The sequence below is a fragment of the Homalodisca vitripennis genome, chromosome 1 (genome assembly GCF_021130785.1).
Source record: "Homalodisca vitripennis isolate AUS2020 chromosome 1, UT_GWSS_2.1, whole genome shotgun sequence".
Taxonomy (NCBI): domain Eukaryota; kingdom Metazoa; phylum Arthropoda; class Insecta; order Hemiptera; family Cicadellidae; genus Homalodisca; species Homalodisca vitripennis.
In genome coordinates, this window is record NC_060207.1 from 76,557,464 (window position 1) to 76,574,439 (window position 16,976).

At 35.3% G+C, this 16,976-nt stretch overlaps 1 protein-coding gene across 2 annotated transcripts in view; it reads right to left on the reverse strand.

The window, feature by feature from the left end:
• Positions 1–10,503: 10,503 nt before the first annotated feature.
• LOC124365049 (dynein axonemal heavy chain 10) overlaps positions 10,504–16,976 on the reverse strand; it is a 212,494-nt gene continuing 206,021 nt past the window's right edge. For both annotated transcript variants that reach the window (XM_046820968.1, XM_046820958.1), the window contains exons 80-83: positions 15,971–16,138; positions 13,462–13,641; positions 12,433–12,579; positions 10,504–10,726 (exon numbers count right to left, since the gene is read on the reverse strand). In XM_046820968.1, coding sequence (XP_046676924.1) covers positions 10,580–10,726; positions 12,433–12,579; positions 13,462–13,641; positions 15,971–16,138 — 642 coding nt within the window. In that variant the 3' untranslated portion in view covers positions 10,504–10,579. The remainder of the gene's footprint in view (positions 10,727–12,432; positions 12,580–13,461; positions 13,642–15,970; positions 16,139–16,976) is intronic.

Below are 16,976 nucleotides of genomic sequence, written 5' to 3' on the forward strand. Positions count from 1 at the left end.
CACTTTGTCTCCTCCAGGTTCTCTATAGGGACTAAACGGGCCAATTGCCAACTAGATCCCTCTGAATGGTATTACACGACACACCAAATTCCATTGTGAATGAGTGGCGTACCCCGTAAGTCGATCCTTATCGTTAACGATGCATTCCGGAAATTTTGATCCCATCATAACTTTTAGAATTCCCTCAGGTTCAGTAATATATATATTCAGTGATCTAGATCGTCCCTAAGATCACCAAGCGGTGAGATGGGATTTTTTGGTAGTAGCTTCTGAAGTCTTGCACAGCCCTACACACTGTAAACGCAGTGCAGCGTTTCTTCCAGACTAGCCTTTAGCCATGTGGATCTTGCGGTTGTACAGTACAAGAGCTCGTGGTAGATCTCCCAAGTACCCCATGTTTTTCTATCTTCAATAAAGCTCTAACTCTCTTCCTCAAAGTGGCCAGTTCAGAGCTCCATACCTACACTTTAGATCTTCTCCTCATAATAATAGGACAACTGAGATTAAAAAAGCTCACAATTTCAGAAGTCAAATTGTCGTCAGATTCGTCATGATGCACTATGTTGTGAATCTGTTTCAGATTATTACTGTCAGCTTCTAGTTGTTTCCTTAGATTTTCCTTATGCGATACGATACTAGATACTAGATTCCTATACGATAGATTTTCCTCGTATGATACCCAGTATGCGTTTCTAGAATATCTATACTGAACTTTTTCAAGTTCCAGTTCTCCGATTTAAAAACAGATATGAGCATGATCAGAGAGGGAGGGCTCGTCAGACATATGCCAGCCACGTATCCGATTAATCATACCCTACGCCATCATGGTAACATCTATCACCTCCCTTCACTTCCACGTGCGAAACGTAGGTAAATTACCCACATTTGCAATCACTAGACTTCAGGACATTATATACTCCAGAAACGACGTACCTCTGCTGTTTGTGTTGGTGCTGCTCCACGCCTCATTGTGTGAATTGGCGTCACATCAAATCACCAACTCCAAGTCGCTCCCCCCAACATGGTCCATCAGGGCAGCCATCTCTCTGGAGTGCGAGGAATCCATATCAACATATGGGAAGTATGATGATGCAATCAACACGTTCACCCAGTCCCAGCACCCATTAGTCTGATTGTGGCGAGATCCCTGCAACAAAATTCCAGAACAGGAATGCTGTTCACCTTGTTGCCTACAAGCTCTGGCATTATTATCCCAGGTGCTATTTTTGACCCCTGTCATGGAAAGCCCTAATATTTTACTTCTACAAATTCAGAATTCCTGTATTAGGGCAACGTGAAAATTTTCCACCAAAAAGCGTCTACAGAACACAGCTGAAGGTGCTTTACTGTGCTGCAGATTTACCTGAAGGACCTTGATCCCCATGAGTACCGCCCCACCCCGCGTTCTCAGCTGGACCTGCTTTACATCAATGAACACCATCCAGTTCCTCACTTTAAGAGTCGCTGCAGGCTGTTCATCGACCAAAATCACCATCGTCCTGGACCTTCCCGTCTGGAAATCTCCAACAACCTTCCAGTCAGCAACGAAAATTCCAGCATTTTGTGTGGAACCAAAGCAACTTGTCGTGTCCCATCAGAACTTCACTAGATGTATCTGACGCTTCTTCCTCTGTTGAGGGAGCAGTTTGACCATATGTCTGCTCTGGAGGTGCAGTGGGGTACCTACGAGTCCCTCGTATTCGTCAGGGACCTTTCTTCACCGAAGAACCACCCGATCGCCCTCTTTTCCCACTCGGAGTAGAGTCACCTCCTACAATTCCATCATGTGCTAACTCCCTCTGCTTCCTCAATCTTATTGCCCTTTTGCCTCCTCCACTCATTATCTAAAAGCCAGGTACCATCATCCTTCTTTTGCTCCATCGTCTACTGCTTGCGCTATTTAAAGAAGGGCTTGAGGTTGTAGTCCAGTTCACATGCTTCAGAGTCTGTGTACATGGATTCAACCTCCACATCTACACCAGAACTACTAAGTCATCGTCAATGGTAGTTAGGCATGATTAACAGGCAGAGATATACGCCAGGTTGCCGGATGCGACTGCCTGCTGCAAATGTTCCAGATCTGTTGGGGGTTTGTTTTTTGTTTTGTTTTCAGACTCCATAAAAGGTCCCACAAGTGCCGAGGAAATAACAGGTCCGCCTAGTCAGAGCCCCGCTTGACCAGGTAAGGCTATTTACACTTGGGGGGGAGGGCGCCAAACCCCCAAGAGCCCCGTTTGCGACACACAACTCCTGCGCCATGCATTACTTAGGCATGGGTCTTCATACTGTGAGATTGGAGACCCTCCAAAGCATGTGTGTGGTATGATTTCGGACAGACCAGTTCTGGTCATGCTCGACCTGGCACCAATACTTGCGCGGTGGTGGCCGCAGTGCAGAATGCACAATTGGGGCACTAGCCTAGATCCTGGAGTTTTGTCGAAAGAAGGCCCCCCCCCCGAAAACAGGACACTTAACTAGCATTTATCCGCATTAGATAGCTCATGAGCACTACATCTTTAATAAATATAATGTATGACTTTTTACGTTAATTTACCATATATTACACTTTATTGTATTACACTCCAAAAATAAATAGAAATAAATGCTTGGTTACAGTTTTTATTTTCAATAGGCATAGGTCCTCTTTAAGTCTTTTCAGTACTTTAAAAACGAAGAACATTGCACTAATCTAGATAATAGGGGATTTTTGTACTCAAAAATAAGTACAGATATGATACAGTGTGTTTTGATCTTTGAAGAGAGTGCAAGGTGTTTGCTACTTCTTTTGAATAATAATTGACTATGACTCCCAATTAATTTAAAGCTTATAATAATAACCTTAGAAATATAATGCCTCATTTATGGAAGTTCAAATAATTCATGTCTGTAACCTGTTGCTGCAATTTTAAGAGTCTATATAATAATTGTAATAATTGCCAATAAATGCAAGTGTTTTATAGCAAGACATAAATGATATATTTCTTAATTTTATTTTTTTAACAAAAATCTGAAACTTCCTTTACTTTTATACGCAATTTTCACAAATATTAAGGCACTCATCATTCAATGAGCTATTGAAACCAAAGAGGCACAATAACATAGAGTTTCAAAATAATGTGTATCAGTGAAGTAAAGCTGGCAGAGGATGGGCAATCACCCTAAAGGGCATTTTCACACACACTCTCAAAAACAAAGCCGGATGATTAAAATACTCTTTGGATAATCCAGTAAACAGTATGTGTGTCTTAGGATTTGTCCCATAACAATCATGCATGGGCTGAAAAAAATCCTCATGAGATTGTTTGACACAGATTTAAACCCGTATTTAAGATGTATTCAAGACACTATTCATGTAAAAATGTTATGAAATAATTTTTATGAAATTTTTTGCCACAGCATGCGTGAAATTAAAGAAAGTGCAATGATTACTGCAAAATAAGTGTCATTTGATGGGGATTATTTAGAAAAGTATATTTCCTCTAATAACATTTCCTATTCAGGATCCCTCATAACAATTTGATCAAATCTTACAATGTTGTTCAGCAGGTAAAACTACAAAAATAATACATGGTACTATGTGTTCTATCTAGCTTAGTTTAGAAGTTGTCTGTCTGTTAGAAAAAATATTATTATCTCAAGAACGGTTTAATATATTATTAAAAATGGACAGAAAACTTTATAATATTTAATTACACAATCGTGCAAAGTACAAACTTTCTGGAGTACAAAAGTTCTAATACAAAACAGTTCTCTGATTATTAAGAAAAATTCTGTGGAGGAGTACATTAGTTAAAATTATAGAGGTTTATAGTTGAGATATAAACTAGATAAATATTTTTTTTAAATAGTAAACAGTGTATTACAAGAGTAGACTAGCTGTATTATGAAATATAATAATGGTAAGTTACTTCTTTCATATACGATCAAACACATATTTTAATCAGCAACAATAATTATAAACAATATTTTCAATTGTAATTTTACTTGATTTCTAATTGATATAAAAATCTCGTCTCATAAAACTTTGTATTTTTTATAATTAACTCTCTAAATGGCATTCTTGAACCTCATTGCAGACTCTGTAGCGTCTTAAGGTTGATTCTCTCATCAGTTCAAAAACAGGTTGTCTTGAACAGGTGCAAGAACTTCAATAATTATAGCTACAAGATCCACATCGTCCATACACACCAATTGCTTCATATGTCCCCACACAATCAATATGTATGATCATGAGATCACAGGATAGGACCCTCATATTCAATCCAATGATCACTGTATACTTTATCAGGTGTTGTTTGATATTAATAGCAAAATGGTATTGATATTAATAATCAAAAGCTTATATATAAGCTATATAAGCTAGTTAAGTTGGTCTGTTTAGCCTATTGTAAAATGTATGTCCCACTCAGATATTCATCAGTTATACCAACCCACACGTTGACTGAGAATTTGTGTAATTGTGTAATAATTTGCATTGAATATCTCACGAGGATTCTAATCAGCCCATCAACTGCCATGGGTATACCCTCTCAAGTAAAAGAAAATTCATGAGTAAAGAAAACTTAAGATATTTGGTGTATTGAATTCTTTGTGAAGGAACCAACGAGCATAGTTTATCCTCAGGAGAAAATCTTAGGGTTCTAATGCCTGAACTGTGTGAAGTCTGTGGGGATACATTTGATCTTCATATAATATTTTCCACACAGTATTTTTGTCTGCATTCGTATTATGAGCAATATCTGAACACTGATGGATGATTGTCCTTGGCACAGTGGTTAATTTCAGTGGGAACGCAAGGGAACGGCGTTCCCTTACCTCCCAAGAGTGCCGGAACGCAAGGGAACGCTTTTAAAACTACGAGTACAAGTTTTAGTTAAAAAGAATTGTAGGTAGGATCAATATTATGCTATGCTTTGTTTGCGAGTGACTCGTAAGCAGATAGTAAGCGCCCGTACAAGCAGTTGTGAGCTGTGCTGTGATGAGTCTTGCACGGAATCAGGCAGGAGGAAGGTGACGGGCGAGTCATCCTAGTTCGCGCATGCGCGGCTGCGCCTCTCAATAACAAAGCAATACCCACCCCACCCCCTTCCTTTCCCCCTCCATTCCTTCACCGCGCCACCGCCCCAGTGATCACAAGTGTGTTGACTAGTTGACTTGACCTTGGTGTGTTTCGCGTTTAAGTTACAAGTTGCATCGCATCCCATCACGCTTAAGTTCGTTTTTGAGGTGCAGGTCGTTGATTGTGTTCGTGTTTATGCTTATTAGTGCTGGTGCAGCTAAATAGTTTCCTAATTGACTATGACTACCAGAAAAATTGTTGATTTCTTTAAACCTAACCCTAAGAAACAAAAAGGTTATGCGAATAATGAGAACTGCAGTTCGGAAGCATTGACTACAACTTCAATTGTTGATCAAGATAAAAAAGAAGCCGCAATCGGGATCAATGAGGATAATTGCGATTACCATTCCCCTTCGACTTCCTCGTCGGTCAAAATAGTATCCAGGTTGGTGGGTTTGGGATCTGATGCAGACGAAGCTAAGGTTAGTAATGAAAATAATGATTTTGTTAATAGGGGTGAACAGCCAGTTTGTTGGTCTGAAGAACAAATTGTTGAATTTAAAGCTAAAAATCCATGGTTAATTGTGAACAGAGAACTAGGTTGCAACGTTTGCCGTAGTGTGAGTACTCTAGGTGCAGAGAAAACGAAGGGCCTAAAGATTAGCGAAGAGTGGGTTTTAGGAACTGTTACCGCTTATGGAAACAATAAAAAAGACCAGCAATCCTCTCTTAGGAAAAAGATATTTTTACACCGTGGGTCTCGAGCTCATTCTTTAGCTGAAAAAATACTCATTGAAGCTAAGAAAGATACAATGAAAAAAGCTGTTGCTTCTATGCATAAAGAGCAGCAGATTGTAACTGAGCGCATTTTCCGCACGGCTTATAAGCAAGCTAAACTAAATAGGCCATTTTTTGAGTTTGAAACTGAAATTGATCTTCAAATAATGAATGGCTTAGATATGGGGCGAATCCTACATTCAAATGTTGCTTGCTCCAATATAATTCATCATATTTCTGATGAAATGAAATCAGACTTGATAAATGGCCTAATCAAGTCAGACTCTAAATTTTCCCTGCTTTTGGATGAAGCCACTTCAGTTTCAAACAAAAATGCTTTGGTGGTTTATATCAGAACTGTTCTAAAGGGAATGCAAAACCCTATGACAGTGTTCTTAACACTTTTTGAGCTAAATAGCACAACATCAGCTGGTATATTACAAGAACTTTTAAATCAGTTACAAGCATTAGGTCTAAGCTTTGAATTCATGAAAGACCATATGATTGCTCTAACTTGTGATGGTGCTTTCTGGCCTTGCTATACAGCTTACTGAAACGTTCCCCAACTTGTTCATTTGGCATTGTTTGAACCATCGTTTAGAGCTTGCCGTGCACGATTCCATAGAAGAAGTAGCTGGAATCAATCATTTTAAGATATTCATGGATAAAATTAGAAACATGTTTAGTTGTTCACCGAAAAACAGCAGGGAGTTGGCAGAAGTTGCTAAAGGACTAGAGGAGCAAATGTTGAAAATCGGCCGTGTTTTAGATACTCGTTGGGTAGCCTCCAGCTTAATGGCGGTGAAAGCAGTTTGGACAGATTTTAAAGCTTTGTACAATCATTTCATTGAAGCATCTGAAGACAAACAAAGGGACTCGAAGCAACGTTCAACTTACAAAGGGCTTTGTAGTACATTATCTTCTACAACTTTTGTACACAACCTGGCATTGATGTTCGATGCTCTAGAAGAGTTATCGGATTTGTCCTTACAGCTTCAAAAATCAAGCCTCAACCTTATCCAAGCCCACAGTGATGTAACACTGTTAATCAAAGTGTTTGAAAACCGAGTTGAAAACATGGGTAGACGTTCAGTGGAAGCTAAAATTGCTATTGACGATTTGATGTTTCAAGATGTTAAACTTTGTGTAAGATCCAAGATACCCAGTATTCCAGAAAAACAGTTCTATCGGAGCCTCGCTAACAACTTGACTTCAAGGTTGCTATCATCATCTTCAAATGCGGCTGAACACTACACCAAAATCATGAATGACATCAAAGTGATCCACCCCATGTATTGGCCAAAAGACTTATCCATCACCTACGGAGAATGTGAGATCCAGCGAATCTGCGATAGATTTAAGATTAGCAGCTCTCAGGATATAATTAGAGACTTCAGACACTTCAAGCAGGGACTGAAGCCTATGTTAAGTGGAGAGAAACCTACTATTCTAGAGCAACCGCCGTTGTTTAAGAAACTGATTTCCATCATAAATAGTATTGCAGTGTCTAGTGCTGAATGTGAACGTGGGTTTTCTGCAATGAATCTAATTATGTCTCCTCTTAGATCTTCACTCTACATTAGCACTGTTTGCGATTTATTGTGGATCAGGCTCCTAGGACCTCCTGTGGCTAGATACAATCCCGAGCGACACGTCAAAACCTGGCTGGCGAAGGGACACCATTCTGCACTTGACACCAAGTCAAAACAACGAGGGCAGAAAACTTACCATGAAGACAGCATTGCATTGTGGGAACTTTTTTCCTAAATCTGTTTTTTAAATATCTTTTAGAATTTCAGAACATTAAGTTTTCATTAAAATAACTAGCCTATGCCTAACTTATAGTTGTGTTCTGAACTCAAGTTTCTGAGTTCTTTTTTGTACTTACAGTTAGTTTTGTGTATTGTTGTTTTGTTTCTTTTGTAGTTTTCACTTTAAAATATTAACAAACAACTAAAACTAAGTTTACCAACAGTCTTGGCATTGCCTTACAATATTATACTACAAATCCGTACATATTTGTTATAATAACTAATAAGCAAATAAAATAATCAACCTTAACTTTTTAAAACTACACTAAATTTAAAAAAATGAAACCGTGTTACTCCACTCTGTGTGTCATTTATTTTGTGTGTAATTAAACGCTTCCTTTTCCTTTCCAAGAAGTTGGTTTATTTTGAATGTATTAATATTGTTTTGTACCCATAAGATATGCAATTTTTTTGTAAAATATGCAAACTTGTAAAAAAGCTGTTATATTAACAAACATCCATTTACATATTAATATGTATTATTATTACTACTGTAATGTGTATAAATAAAACTGTGAATAAGGCTCAATTTGTTTTTATTTTACCATTCATTAAAAAATTAATATTGGCGAGCTTCATTGATTCAAACAAAATGGTCAATGAAATCAAACCAAATATTTCTGGGAAATTTAAAGTAGGCAACAAGGTGTTAATGGAGTAGAGTAGAGTAGAGAGTAAACTCAATAATTTAAATTCATGTTTTTATTTTCTTACATCCTAATCAAGCACCTTAAAGAAAATAAACAGCATTAAAATATCACTTGGTATTTTATAAAAATGAATGTATTATTATGTCTGGGTGGCCTAAAAACAAAGGTTTACAGTTATAATTTTCAAAAGTTTTCCTGGGTGAGGGCCCCCCTCCTTCCTGGGGTGTATTCCATACCCACCGGTCTGAGCTTCCCGCTTTAAGAGTTCCCACACCTAAAATTTTAGAAATTAAGCACTGCCTTGGCATCCTGTAAAACCTCTTCAAAATCAACAGTACATTCTGGTTTTACTCATTCTACAGCATTGTTTTTCAACTGCCCGTTTTTCCTAGGATGGTAATGCACAACAACAGTGGCGTAGCTACCTTGGGTGGCACCCAGAGCGGAAGTTGGTGGTGTCACCCCATCAAAAATAAAAAAGCAATAAACAAAATCGCGAGCTTGCCCACTACTTTGCCATTAAAAAACACAACACATGAAGCAAATGAGAAATGTTGCAACTGAAACGTCAAAGAATGCGAGTATGGGATGGGGAATCCCCCACGACAGCGTCAGGCTCTTTTGCGGGAATCCCCGAATTATACATAGAGCTGGGCTAGTGCTAGTGGAGAAATCCCTGAAAAAGAAATTTTTGTGCTAACGATTTATTTTTTTTGGTTGGTACATTGTTCTTAAAGTTGAGAGACTGAGTGGGTGTCATCCCAAAAATGGTGACACCCGGTGCGGCCCGCCCCCACCACCCCCCCTTTGCTACGCCACTGCACAACAGTAATAATATTGGGAATTTAGTGGAGACAGCCTGTCAGTGAAACGTTCTCTGTACAGTCTGCTAGCTAATCTAGTTACCTCATCAAGGCTATATGCAAAAATGAATGTCATCATATTTTACAAATACAATGAGTACAAAGTTTGTTTTTAAAAGTAAAGTTGTTAATTGAAATACAGCTGTTTGATTTCTCACAGCAGTATTATTGTAATTTGCTGAATATTATTACAATTTTTTCTCATAAATATTAAATTTGCCTTGATTTCAGCTTGGAAATTTAATATTACAGACTATTAAAACAAAATTAAAAGAAATTAAGTTGTTTTAAGTTGGATATATTTAAATATTATTGTAAATTATTTCATTGAAATTCATTTTATATAGTTAAAGTACTGAAAGATGTATCTTAAAATTACCCCACATTATACTAAAGTTTCACTGTTCTTGTAATACACTGTTCATTTTTAACAGTAATTTTTTATTAGTTTTAGATTATAACTACAAATCTCTTTGACTAATACACCACTCCAATGAGTTATTTAATACTCAGGGAAGAGAATTGTTAGACAAAAATTAGTTCAAAGTTATCCATGGCACTATGATGAAACAAGCTACACCATTGGATTTACCTTCAAATTACTTACATATTTGTATTTTGACATATATTGTTAAACTAATAGATTAAAACAAATTTAAACTGCCACCATTTTGAAACGGATACCTGTAGAAATTTGACATTGTATATAATTATTAAATGGGTTTCTGCTAAAGTTCATGGATTATCTTTTATGAGATAATAATGTTTCCTTGTATTATTTGATAATTTTTACCTACTGAACATGGCAAAGTTTGATTAAATGATTGCGAGACATTCTGAATAATATTCTTTCGCTATAATTTAAAATATCTCTCTGCTTGTTACTCACATTAATGGTTACAGACTGTGAATACAGAATGACAGGTGAAGAACTATTAATAACTATTGTACGGTATAATTTATATAATTGTGGTGAATTTGACACTTTGGCTACCAAACGGTGTAGTGTCTAATGTAAGGATGTGCCGAACAATGAGAATTTGTTAGCACTGGTAGTGAATATGTCAACACTTCCCTGGGTATAGTAGATGATATAAGATTTTGTCATAATATGAAAATAAGTATATTTCAGTAGAGGTCTTGTCACTTCAGAAAAAGTAGGAAAAATAGGACAAGTGGACCCCTGATACAGCAGAACATCTCAACATATTGCATCATTTTTGTAACAAGACCACACAATATATTGTGTATTTTGATAAAAAGGTCAGTAGTAAACTAAGAGTTCAGAAGGACAGTATGAGTTTATGTATGTAGAGTGTTTATAAATGATCTGGTAGATATTATTTCCATAAATAAATACATTTATTGAAATTATACATGAAACATGTTAACAAATAATGAACAGAAGAAATAAAGATTTCAGTCAGTATTGAGCACCAGACAGACTCCTTGTAATATCCAATGGCTAGAATGTTCTGCTGTGCTGAGGTCAGCCTCGAACACCAGACCCACACCCATGGCATTCCTGCGCTGTGATGTTGTGTACACAGGAGTCCGCAGAGTGTTCTGCAACAGTTCAGATTACTTACAAAAATATTCTGGTAATATAATTTATCTGCAGAGACCATTGGCAATGGTATAAATCAGGTAATTTCTTATAATCATGATCAATTAAGAGCTACATCCAAAAAGTAAATACTGTTTAAAAAAAGGTTTACAAGCTGCAGATTTCATTGCTTGAAAGTCAGCTAGCCAATTACTGAATTGTGCCGGCCATGTTTACATCATCTTTGCATTGATTTTTTAAAACATTAAATTGTAATAATGAACTTATGTGGTGATTAGTTGAGTGTTTGAAGTGTACCATGTCTATAGTCAGTGTTCAGTATTAAAGGTGTCTGTGTTATGTTTGTTTATTGTTTATATTGATTATAATATTTATTTTATGTTGCTCTACAGTTATGGCTGTATCGAATAATATCAGAGGTGGTAAAATTAACAAGGTTATAGACTATAATAATTCAGATGATATTGACAGTGAATTTTCTCAAAAAGGGTTCCAAAATATAGGTTTAGGTCTAGCTATATGGAAATGTTGATGCTTTCAAATTTGAAATTCATGAATTAGGAGGTGGGGATGCAATGAATATAGACCTAAATGATGATCTTATTCCTACGAATTGAAATTGATTAGGCCTTTACCTATATGACGGATGGTTTTTGAAGATTATTATGGTGCTTGAGAATTTATAGTTATGTATGTAAAATATGTTTATTGAGTGTAATTTTTATTTAAAAAATAGTAAACCTTAAATATTAGAAATATTACACAACATAAAATATACAGTATCATATCTTAGCACTAAATTATATACAAAATATCAAATCCAGCTGAAATTGTCAAATTAAGTCATGCAGGATGGGTAAATAAATCAAAGTATCCTTTACTTATACTGTACAATAAACATAATAAAGTCACAATATCAAATAATTAGACAAGCATATAAAATAAAACAATGTTCACTGTCAACAACATTTTAAAATACTATGCATACTTACTATAGCATTTCACTACATACATGGTTTAAAAGAAATATCTATTCCCATTGTATTAAAAATACTCCACTGTATTAAATACCATTGTATTTATGGAATAAAGAGGGTATTCAAGTAATTTTTGTTTTAGTGCTTTATTGAATTTCATTTTATCTTGAATAATTTTATTTTCTGAATAAGGTAAATAATGGAAAACAAGCAACACATTAAAGGGTCAAGAGATTCAGTCTCAATTAGGACATTATTTTTCTTTTAAATTTACAACACATCTCTTTAGTTGTATTAGTGACAGGGATTAAAACCTATCTTAAAGATTAAATGTTGTTATTCTACTACTTCTAAATTTTAAAGTGAAATCAGTTAATTATTTGCATATTAAATATAAACAGAAAATTCCAGAAAAACAAAACGGATCAAAGCAATAGTTTTAGTTATATCTCTATCAATTCAATGTTCCCATAATCAGAAAAGAAATAGTTTACTTTAGAGTAACACTATCTTCTGGAAAAAGCCACAGTTATTTTAATTTTTCTATAATTACACAATGTGCCACTGTCATAGAATTATAACTGTCACTGTCATAGAACTCTGCAATTCTTATATTTCATTTTCATTGCACATGTGAACTTTATAATAATTTTAGACTATATCTTTCACTAAGATGATCTTCTAAACCTTGACAAGTTTATCTCATGTTCTAATGTACACAACCTAACCTGTAACTGCACTCTGTGAGACTCAATCGGTATAATGTAGAGCACTGGAAGTTCTTCAATGAGCACTTTAGGAAGAGATCGAGCAAGACATCCTCTGGTTGGGTCCCATCTGGCTCCTTCTAGGTATAAGCCACAGACATAGCAACCCTGTAATAGTTACAAATGAGATTATCTGTAGGGAATTCAGAACTTGATCTGTATAACATTTGGAATACTAGTTAGTGCACAAACAACCCTTGTAAGTGTTAACTGCAAGTTCCTTGGTAGATTCATTGACATGACTGTACTTTCCTCATCCCTAATTGTTGCATACCTCCTGCACAAACTGGTTCAGACCCTAGTTGAGATTATACGGAATCCGATATTTTGCTGGGGTTCAGAATACTAGATTATTGTAAATCTTTTGATATCTTGTCTGTGTTAACATGGATGGACGCTTTTTTATATGTAACTTCAATGCCAGTGTTAACATGTATCTGACAGCTACCTGGTTAAATAATAACTGGCAGCTGTAAACTGGTTAACTGAGATCACAGCAGTTTACTTGAACTCAGACAACAAAACAGTGCGGTTTGAATGCCTCTACACTATAGTGCATAATTATAAAACTATTACGTCCTAAACTTTTTTTAATTAGTCTAATTACGTAATTAACATATTTACATAATGTATAATATGTTTCACAAGTTTCTACCACATTATTTTGCTATTATGCTTAAATAATAAAGCAGTTTATTCAAAACGGGGCTTGCGCATAAAGTTTATTTCAATGTTTTTGTAAGCTTATTTTATTTATGTTTTAACATTTATCACTAAAAAATTTGTATATTTTTACACCATTTTGCAAAATTTGTTTACAATTCATAAATAACAACAGATATTTCAGTTAAAGTAAGTCTAGCTTTAAATATAATTAAAAAAGTCATTTTAGTTTGAAGATTTAAAAATAATCTGTTATTTTAAATGTATTAAAAAACTAATATTTTAAATATATTTTCAATAACATTAGATATTTGTAATTAAATTTACCATTTCAGGCCTGGCCTCGACCTGATCTTCATTCAGGAAGGTGGTGACAGAGGTGTAGAGGGTGGAACGGTCCAGAGGCCATCCCTGCTTGCGGCACGCAGTTTGCACCAGGGCAGTCAGGTATGACTCAGGGATGTGTAACCCTGACAACCACATCACCAGGGGGTCTCGCCGCTGACACTGTAACACACACAACACTTGTCAACTTGCTTAGGTATATTCAGGAAGTTGGTGACAGATGTATAGAGGGTGGAGCAGTCCAGAGGGCACCCATGCTTGCGGCAGGCAGTTTGCACCAGGGCAGTCAGGTATGACTCAGGCGGGGTCTTGCCAATGACACTGTAAGATCACCAGGGGGTCTCGTCACTGACACTGCAACATACCAACACCTGGCAGCTTGATTAGGTACATTGAGGAAGTTAGTGACAGAGGTATAGAGGGTGGAGTGGTCCAGAGGACTATTATGTTATTAGTATATTATTATTATAAGAGACTAGTTTAAGGAAACATAATATTTGATGTCAATATTGTGCAAACTGACATTGTTAGTTGACATCAAACATTATGTCTTTTAAAATTAATCTACCAGTATATCAGCTACAGGAATGAAGCTACCAAGATATAATGCTGAATTATCTCATTTCGAGGTTCCTCACTCTGATTAGTAATTGATATTATAAACATTGATCAAAGAATTACATAATCTTACCAAATGAATTCATTGCTGTACTGAAGTGTAATGAAGTTTTTTTTATGTGACTGTAACGAGGATAGTACAGTTTATGTTGAGTTACATAATTATTTTACTAGTGTTAAATCAAATGGGTCATTCTATAACCTCAGATATACAGAAGTTCACCGCCAAAGGATTGAACTGCATTATTTTATTTTTATAGATAAATTGGCTATAAAACATGTTTTGATGAGCATCTAATTCTGTATATGTCTTACACAATTTTGGTTGAAACAATAATGGAGAAGTGTTAGAGAAACAGCAAGTAAAATTTATCACTTTTAAGAATTATAATATTTCTACATGGTAAAATAAGCAATCTAGAAGATTTTTACTTTTTTATTAATACCACCACTATTAGTATTAATTAATAACACAAGTCACTTATACACGACTAGCGCCAACAATGAAAACGATGAGAACTACGTTAAGACCATTACAAATGAGCTGTTCAAAGGAGATGACTGGTAGGCATTAATGGCCATTGCTTGCTGTCTCTCTTTCCCGAATCGCGGGAAGTGAGGTCTGTATTATATTTTTCAACCCCCATGGGTCGCAGACGGACTAATCATTCATAAAAATGGCAAAGCATGAGTCTTCGTGTATTACTACTATATATCAGCTGTTACTGTTACAAAATCAAAACAAATTAAAACAAAACTGAACTATGATACATTTTTCGACTGCAAGTATTCTTTCAGTTTAACACAAGTTAATATATACCTTGAATATCTGTATCAATGGGGAGGGATTACAACCCCCAAACCTCCCTCCCCCCGAATACGCCTATGGCTTAAATTAGTCAGTATCTGAGAACGATTTTATTAATACATCATATTGAGTCAAACAAAAGGTTGCGATCATCTTGGGAGAATAGGAATACACAGCTCTAATTGACAGCCTCAGATTTAAGTGCTGTTAATTTGAATTAGTTGAAATGAAAAATAGAGTTCACATTATTGATTTTTCAGATTAACTGAAATAATTGCATGCTAAAGGAGAAAGTAAAATAGAATTTACAGTACATTATAAATATTCATCAGAACAGAATGTTACGTTGACTACAGAACATTTTAATCTGCACCACGCAAACTCAACAAACTGGTTTCATATTTATCATTAACAAAATGTTAGTTAGGAACAATGCAAATTCCAACATGTCTGGAGTTATTTACAAATTCATTATCAATAGAAATGGAAAATATAGTTTCTATTGCAATATTTTTACAGTCTCCATTAACCTTCTCTAATCTGTCCAGAAATTTATAAAAAATGGATGGTTCATGCTTTAAAAAAATAACAAAAGGGTCTTGTAAATGCTATACAAAATTAAATCTTTTCTGAATTGAACATACTCTACCTATCTTAAATTTTAAAAATATGATTTGTGTCTTAAATTTTTGTTTCTATAGAATACTTAAAAGTCTTTATTTCATTAGTTTGCATGTCTCATGAACCTTTCACTACAATCAAAACTGCTATACAGTACAGAATATAAAAAATAAGCATTTATATTTTTGTCATTGATATTGACCAACTTCAACTATGACCTATAATTTATTCTCTTGCTAAAGGTACTCAGAATAAAGAGATTTTCGGATTCACACGGTTAGGATTAGAGTATCTGTAACATTTTAAAAAGCATGTCTCAATGAATATTACATGATATCATGTTATATTCTTTTCACTGCAGTTCAATATATTTTTGTCACAGTGGTTCAAAAGAAATGTTTATATGATTTAAATTACTGAAACTATACATAGCTGGTATCGTACCCAGATATTGTACTGCTGTACTCTACGCTGGAAATGCTCCATCCAGCCGCCCAAGTTCTTGCAGGTAGCAGGTGCTAGCCGTCGCCACTCGTTGGGCAAGAGACCGTTGAAGAGGCTCACAGACACGTTGTCCAATACTGCATCCATTCCTATCTCTCCAGCCAATGCCTTTACACAAGGGCATCATTCATAATCAATACCATATATACACATATTATTGTATATAATTTTATTATATATAATATATAATTATTATATTTTATATATAATATTAGAGTCCCAGCGGGGCAAGTACTTTTTGTGATTCAATGTTTATTGAAATTAAATTCGGTTATTACCATATATACAAATTTAACCCTACATCGGGCGCTAAACAGAGTTTTCCTCCGTGTATTTTTTATTAATAAAAATAGTAATACTTTTCTGATGTTGGCAGTAGTTTCCCGCAGTGTACTTCACGAGCATCTTTCGGGGAAGCGAAACAATAGCCTCCCGCTTATCTTTGTCAAAATCTGTCAGTATGAGGTCTACTTCCGTGCGAGACTGGACGATTCCTCCGTGAGCGCCCGCTGTTGTGTTTGTAGTGCTTGGACGAAATCTCCATGAGCGCCTTATAGTGTTTAGTTTTTATGGGGTAATAATCCGTGTGCGCCTAAATGTGTGAACTGTGATGGTTTCTTTTTAAGTTTTACAATATAATTTATTTGAATTTTGTGAAATGGAGAATGAAGACGAGAGACTTGTCAGTACAGTACCCGTGTGCTAGGGAACATTTGAGTACTGTTTATGGAGTGAACATTGTTGTTATAAGAACCAGAAGGAAAATGTTTTGAAACTTTGTGTAGTGTTTAAAAAAATGTTTAGTAAAGAATAAATTTTGATTTTAGAGTAATAATTGACATTACAATTGTATAATATGTCAAGAATTGAAGTAAGTTGTTTTTGTAAGAAGTTAAAAACTAAATTAATTTCCATATATTATTACAGTAGGTTAAACATTTTTACA